Below are 7759 nucleotides of genomic sequence, written 5' to 3' on the forward strand. Positions count from 1 at the left end.
GTATATATTGAATTGGATAGTTGAATATTATTAACGAAATAATTAAAAAATTTTTTATGAATTCCAAGTCAGCTTTATGCAATAAAAGAAGTATATATACATAAAAATATATATGCATATTAAATTTATTTGGCTATGTCAGCCAAGCCTGTTAAATATAAACCAAATGTTCAATTTACTGAGTCAAAAGTACGTACAAGAAGACAAACTGTTTTATTAAAAAGTCTTGCAAAAGATCAGTTAGAACCTTTGTCAACCAAACAAAAAATATTGAAACCTTTTCTTAATAATTCCAATATCACTCAAAAAAATCAAAGATCAGGAATTGTGGGGAGAATTTCCAACAAGCTGAAAAATGAAAAAGAAGAAAAAGAAACATGTGTAAACAATGCTAATATATTAAATGAATTTATTGACAAAAAAAACATTGATAATTTGAAAGTAGAAGATTTAAAAGTGCAGTCTTTGAAGAGAAAGCGAGGAAGACCAAAAATGCATGATGATAATGTTAGCATTATAAAACTAAACCCAAAAAAGAACAAGAAAAATAATATTGTTTTTAGTCAAAAGCATAAAAGAACCCAACGTATGGCAAGCTTAAATGCCATGGCAAAGGTTAATGCTGTATTCGACCGAGCGGAATCAGTTACAAATAAATCAGAGGGTACAATTATAGAAATTATTGATAAAAAAAACTTGAGTGAAGAATTAACTTCTGATCAAATACCTAATTTTCAGATAGACATTTTAGATAGTAAAAAAGAAAGTAATCATAATAATGTTTCAGAACAAATTACTTCAGATATAATTGATGTAAATAATGAATACCATGGAGATAATTCTCCTTCTGCTGAAAAAACAGAAAAAACCCCAATCTTTCCCATTTGGAAAAAATGTGGGACTTTTGATAAAGCAATTCAAACAGATTGTCACCACAAATATGTACAAACAGAATTCCCAAAATTAAACAAAGACGAAAAGTGTATGCAAGCTAGCTGTTTATGTCGTACTGAACAACCTAAAGTTTTTAATAATTATTCTCCTAGCTATAAAGCTGATTCTCAGTTTCCTCTTTACATGAAAAGTACAGTATTAGCTCACAACGAACACCATTCCATAGTATTACCTATAACTAAAAAACACATCTTTTATGATGTTGGAAAAAGCGTTGAAAAAAATGACTACAGTAATCATAATGTTTCGTCGCTTGTAAATGAATGTAGAAAGAATTCTTTTTTAAAACACAGTGAATTGTGTTCAAAATTAATATACCTTAAAGAAAATAATTACCTTAAAAATGATAAACCTGACAATACAGTTGGGGAAAAAAAGATGGAGCCTGCTCTAAAAAGTCTAATAGATAAAAATCATGTATGTCCTAAAAATAAAGTTAATGACATAGCACAGAATATTTCAAAGATGAAAAAGAAGCCTAAGCCAAACAGAAGTGTTAAAGTATGTATCAGCTTTAAATTTCAATATCAATTAGCATTAAAAGTCAATTGATATTTCATCTACAGTAACTGACTGGGACCCCTGTTAAATTTTGGTTTAATAGTCAAATTTGCAGGAATTTTTTTTTAAACAGTATTCAACTGCTTTAAAAGTGAGTTATAATTTAAAAAAATGTTTCGTATTAAAAACAGAATATTTTATTACAAAAATTTTTTCAAAAATTATGTTTACAAATAAGATAATAATTTAATGGTTGCTATCTTGAAAACACAAAATTTTAAACTTTTACTTTTTTTTTTCTATTGCATTTATCTACACAAGGGTGTGCATTCATCTACACAAGGGTATGTGGGCCAGTATCTATTACAGTCAAGAAAGTTGTTCAAAGTTCAAATCCACTCTATGCCTCGGAAAGTATCGTGCTCAACCTGTTTCAACAATGCTCTTTTTAGAATTTTAGGATTGAGAAACAGTTACAAATAAATAAAAAAACAAATGAGTAGCCATCTTGACTGTAAGTACCCTTCTAGGCTTCCTCTCTGGAGCTTTGGGAGAGGGTGAGCTTAAAGAAAACATATATTTTATAATACTAATGATTTTATTTATAAATTTTTCAACCCCAATTCTTAATAATCCCAAACTTGGTTATGAGCTGAACCTTATACTTATTTAACCTAATTTGGTTTTGGCTGATCAAAATTAATTCCTAGTTAGTTACTATTTAATTATGTTATTTTTATTTTCTGTTACATATAAATGTGAATTCTTTATAAATTATTTTAGCTGCTGCTATGTTCTTTATAAGCTACATGACATGTCACTGTCATTCATATTTCATATTCGCTGCTGTTCTTTATTATTAGCAGTTGATAATTTCTAATTGTACTTAAGTTGTATTTAATGAATTTAAATTTTAATTTAAATTTGAATTTAACCTTAATATTTTGTTTGCACAAAAAATCTACACATAACTAAACATAGCAGACATTTACACACAAGTAAACCAAACATACATATACATAACTAAACAAATTTTTTTTTTTTTTTTTTTTTTTTTATTCACCTCCTCAAGGCCGAGAAGGCCACTTCAGATGAGGAGGCTACTTAATAGTGGTTATAACCATCTCTCAACTCTATAACTCCAAAACACGAACCTTGAGGAACAAGGCCGCTGCGCGGAGAAACAAGTTGAGCGCGGTACTACCAGGGACGTGGTGGGGATCGAACTCAGAATCTCTCGCTTATGAAGCGAGCACTTTACCACTACACCACTACTGCATTTTAATATATAAACATAGCAAACATTTACACACAACTAAGCAACACATCACATACATGTACACAGCTAAACAATACTTATCTTCTTTACACTTAAATAAAATACACATAGAAACATTAAGTCATAACCAAACAAGCTTGCAAACATAACTAAGAAGTACTTGCAATCATTTAGACATAGCTAAACGATACTTGCAAACATCTAGACATGATCTAAACTAATAATGTTTTTTACAATTTTTTAAGGCTTGCAATGGGTGGAGGTTTGATGGTGATTGTATAGAAGAAATTGTTAAAGTTGTAAGATGTATTTACTTTCTGATGGTAATTACATAAAAGAAGTTGCTAAAACTATGATTTTTTGTTACTAATACAAATTTTTTTTACTTTATTTAGCATGGTGAAGACATAACACGCAAGTTTTACACAGGCTTGTATAGAAAAGATGAAACAATTTCTGTACATGATGCTGTGCTATTGCAATCAGGAGCCAGACGTTATAATCTTGATTATATTGCCAGAATATCTGCTATATGGGAGGATACTAGTGGTAAATAATTATTTAATTAATTAAAATTTGTAACAATTTTTTTAAATTTTTAACTTTTTCTTCTTTTTATTAAGGCTCATACAAGGATGATATGATGATATCTGTATTCTGGTATTACAAGCCAGAGCAAATTACTGGGAAGTGTGCAGAAATTTCTGTTGGAGAAGTATACCTTTCTGCTTAATGACTTTTAAATATTCTTTTATTAGTTATGATTTATTTGTAACTCATATGTAAGTAAAGGTTTGAAATAAAATTAAAGCGTATAAAGAGGCTTGATATTTTTAAAATAACATCTTAACAAAAAAATTTTTGTTGTACAAATCTTTGTTATTTTTGTGCAAGTATTTTCTTTATGACATCTTTTGAATTTGTATAATGGTTATATAAATAAACATATTTGTTCACAGATGGAAGTATTTGCATCAAGACATCAGGATGACAATAGTGTAGCTTGTATTGTGGACAAATGTTATGTTATCACTTTTCCACAATTTAATAGGTAGGTAGATAGATATTTACTTTAAAATCTAAAGACATCATTAATTATTTGAATAAAAGTGTGGAATGGAAGAAGTCAATTTAAAAAGAAATACCAGATATTTAATAATACAAGATTTGTTCTATAGATTATAAGACAAGTTCTATTCACTTCTTATAGTTTTATGTTTTCATTAAGTTTAGAAAGTTTGTAGCAAAAAAAAAAAAAGAAATTTTGGCAAAATCTAATTGCATTTTCTCCTATTAGAATCATCATTTGACTTATCAAGTCAATTGGTACTGACTAGTCCAATTGACTTGATAAGTCAATTGTTTTATAGACAAGACAATGTATTTTCACTATATAGAAAAAGTTGAAAACAAATCCTGCAAATTATCATCTTTCTTTTTTCTGTGCATTGTAAGTTTCTGGAAAGGGTAATCAGTGATAGGACTACCAAAATCAATAACCTAGTTAGCCAAAAATTTTACAAATTTATGAAAAACAAGGTTTTACAACTTTTCATTTATTATTTACCCAAGACTAGAGTTTTTAGTTCTAATTTTAGTTCTAACTCTATCCAGTGCGGACAATACCTAAAAAAAGATGTCTTTTCAATGTTCCAAAGATGTCAAAATCATTCAAAAGATGTTCGAAACGTTCAATAAATGTTTAAAAGACGTCTTTCTTATGTCCCGTACCCACTAGGTAGTATAATTTCTAAGATTTTTTTTTTAATATCTTCGCTTCCAACAAGGCTGCAAGCAACCACTAATTAGAGTTGGAAGTTACTGGAAGAAAAAAGATGAAGATTATAGGGCAAGATAACAATTTATAGACATCTTAAAGGATTGCAAGCTATATGAATCAGGAAAGCAAGATGAAGGAAGCAAAATCCAAAGAGCTGATGTTCGAAGAAAAGAACTAGAGGAATAAGAGTTTTTTGAGCACTTAGGAATAGTCACAGAAAAGGGATAAGACTTGATTAAATGACGAGTAACACGAAAATGAATTTTAGTAGATGGCACGAGAGACGCTAGTTTTTAAGAGCAGTGCCCATTATAGTATTTGTAGAAAAGAGGAAGAGAAGCAACAATACGAAGATGTGATAATGGTTAGAGGTTGGCTGCAAGAGCAGGTCCAAATATGTTTACAATGCGTTTTTGTACCTTGTCTAAAAGAGAAAGGGCATCAATAGAAAATCCGCCCCAGATATGGCAACAGTATTCCATACAAGGCTGGATTTGAGATTTGTTGAGATAGAGAATAGAATCTGAAGTAAGAAAGCGTTGATCTTGATAAAGAGATGCAACCTTAGCATATGCTAATTTTGCAACGGATTTGATATATGGTTTCCAAGAAAGATCGGAGGTAAGAGTTAATCCTAGAAAATGAATGATAAATGACTCATCAAGTACATTACCGTTCATAAATATAGGAAAATCTAAATTATTGCGATAACGATTGGCTGAAAAGAATTGAATTTTATCTGAATTAAAGTTCAGATAACAGCATGGGTTTACAGCCACTGTGAACCCCATGCTGTAGCAGAAGTTAGATCCTTTTCAAGCTCAAATTGCCCTATGAGCAATCAGAGAGTGCTGGCTTCTTATCATGACAAGAATAAATGGTAGTATCATCAGCGAACAATGCCACCTTAGATGTGAGAATATTTGGAACATGGTTAATGTAAATTAAAAAGAGTGTAGGGCCAAGGATAGAACCTTGAGGAACCCCTGAAGTTACAGAATAAGTGCTGTCCATCGAGGACAACTTTTATTTTATGATTGGAAAGGAAGGATTCAATGGCCTTAACCTATCCACCTGGATCTAATGCACAATAAAACCTATTGGTTATTACTGTTAGCAAATCAGCTGTAGAACGAGAAGATCGAAATCCATATTGATGGTCAGAAAGTAAGTTATTAGATTCAAGATGAGAAATTAAGTGTTTGTTAATTAAAGATTCAAAAACCTTGCTTATGATAGGAAGAAGACTAATGGGATGGTAGTTAGATGAGTCAGATCGCTCTCCAGAATTTTTGAAAATAGGGATGACAGATGCTGCTTTCCAGTAGGGTGGAAAACAAGACTCTGATAAGCACTTATTGAATAGTTTTGAGAGTATAGATGACAGCTCCGTAGAACACTTCTGCAAGACAATAACAGGTATGTTGTCCGGGCCACAAGCTGTAGAAGAGTCTAGACAGGAAATCACTTTAGTTATAGAAACTGGAGTGATATGAATGTCAAGCAATGGATCAACCTGTTTGATAGCAAAATCAGTTAACATGCAACTAATGGAATCAAGAGATGATACTGATGAAAAGTTTTTCGCAAACAATTCAGCTTTGTCTTTAGGTGAGCTGACAGTGTCTGAACCATACAAGAGAGGTGGAATTAAAGATTTGCCCTTATTATTGATGCTATAAAAGATTCTCCAGAAGTCACGAGAGCCTAATTTTTGTGATGAAATACGAGATTTTATGGCCTGAGAACAGCAGGCTTTGGCATTAGACAAAACCTTTTTACAATGGTTTCTAGCAGTAATAACCAGACATCTGTTTTCTGGAGAATTGTTTTGCTGATAGATATGGAAGTAACCGTTTTGATTGGCAATTGCAGCAGCACAATGCCAGGAAAACCATGGAGAAGAGCGAGGCTTGACCTGGAATTGTCAAGAGGGAATAAAAGATTCCATGCCAGCCTGAATCTACGAAGTTATGTGGGAAGCACATTTGTCAACAGGAAGACGAAAGATTTCTACCCAAGGGCCATCTCAAAGAAAATCACGGAAAGAGTCCCAATCAGCTTTAAGGTAGTTGTAAGAGGTGCGATGATAGGGGGATTCAGATGATGAAGAAGAGTGAGATAATAGTTTTAGAGATATCAAACTGTGATCGGATGCACCTAAGTTACACATTCAACCCTGTAAGGGTGAATGTGAAACTGCGCACTGACTAGGATCAGAAACAAGACATAAGTTGAGTAGAGAAGGTAAATGATTCTGGTTGTCTGGAAAGCGAGTTGAAAAGTTGATTATTTGAGTTAGAGATTGAGAAAAACAAAAGTTGTGGGCTTTAATGCCTGCAGAGTCACTGACACTAGAGCCAAGCCAGTCAGTGTGGTGAGCATTAAAGTCATCAACAACAACTATATTAGCTGATGGATAAAGAGAGTGCTCGGTCAATATGATCAGAAATAACATCAAAAAGAGTGCAGTCTTAAGATGAAGGAGGTGATATAGAACAAAGAGAAAGGCAATAGAGCGAAGTAGTGCTAAATGAAAAAGCACATAAAAGAATAGTCTGTGAATTCAAACCGAGTTTCACGACAAATGGATGAATTCTTACGAATGTAAACGCCCAGACCAAGAATGTGACTATTGGAGTCTTTACGTATTAAAGGAAGATAACCATAAACACTAAGATCACAAGATGAGACAACTGAACTCAAATTAGTCTCACAAAGAGCAATTAGGTCTGGTGAACTTTGCAAGAGATAAGACTCAGCAGAAGAAGATATGAATAACCTTTGATCATTAATTTGCGCATCAAATTTTTAACAGCATAATATCAATATTAAATTATTTTTTTAGCATATTCGATATCTTGACCTTTGTTTGACCAAAGTTTATTATGACTAATTAGCAACTTTGGCTGTTAATGTTTGATTTATATACTCAATTCATATTGTAATACAATAGAACAAAAATTGTTAAGCATTTGAACATAACATGTTATTATTTACAAGTATTTGGTGAAAAAACTTGATATAGTTATTATGCACTCTCATAAATTATTCAACAATATACACTTGATGAAATTTATTGGAGCAGTTACAAGTTTTCACCAAACACAGATATACTTTACACTTTGAACATTGCAAAAAGCTATATCCTCTTTCACAATTTCTAAAACGGTTTACTTGTCTTGAAAGACTGGAAAATGTCCATGCATATCAAACCTCATATCCTGAGCAGGTATATTAATAGT

General features: G+C 31.6%; 1 protein-coding gene across 1 annotated transcript in view; it reads left to right on the top strand.

The window, feature by feature from the left end:
* Nucleotides 1–7759, top strand: part of LOC100203191 (uncharacterized) — an 18736-nt gene continuing 10977 nt past the window's right edge. Inside the window, exons 1-5 of the mRNA XM_065798985.1 lie at nucleotides 1–1455; nucleotides 2980–3033; nucleotides 3130–3283; nucleotides 3358–3449; nucleotides 3694–3785. Coding sequence (XP_065655057.1) covers nucleotides 136–1455; nucleotides 2980–3033; nucleotides 3130–3283; nucleotides 3358–3449; nucleotides 3694–3785 — 1712 coding nt within the window. The 5' untranslated portion in view covers nucleotides 1–135. The remainder of the gene's footprint in view (nucleotides 1456–2979; nucleotides 3034–3129; nucleotides 3284–3357; nucleotides 3450–3693; nucleotides 3786–7759) is intronic.

Source organism: Hydra vulgaris, chromosome 06 (assembly GCF_038396675.1).
Source record: "Hydra vulgaris chromosome 06, alternate assembly HydraT2T_AEP".
In the NCBI taxonomy this organism is placed as follows: Eukaryota; Metazoa; Cnidaria; class Hydrozoa; order Anthoathecata; family Hydridae; genus Hydra; species Hydra vulgaris.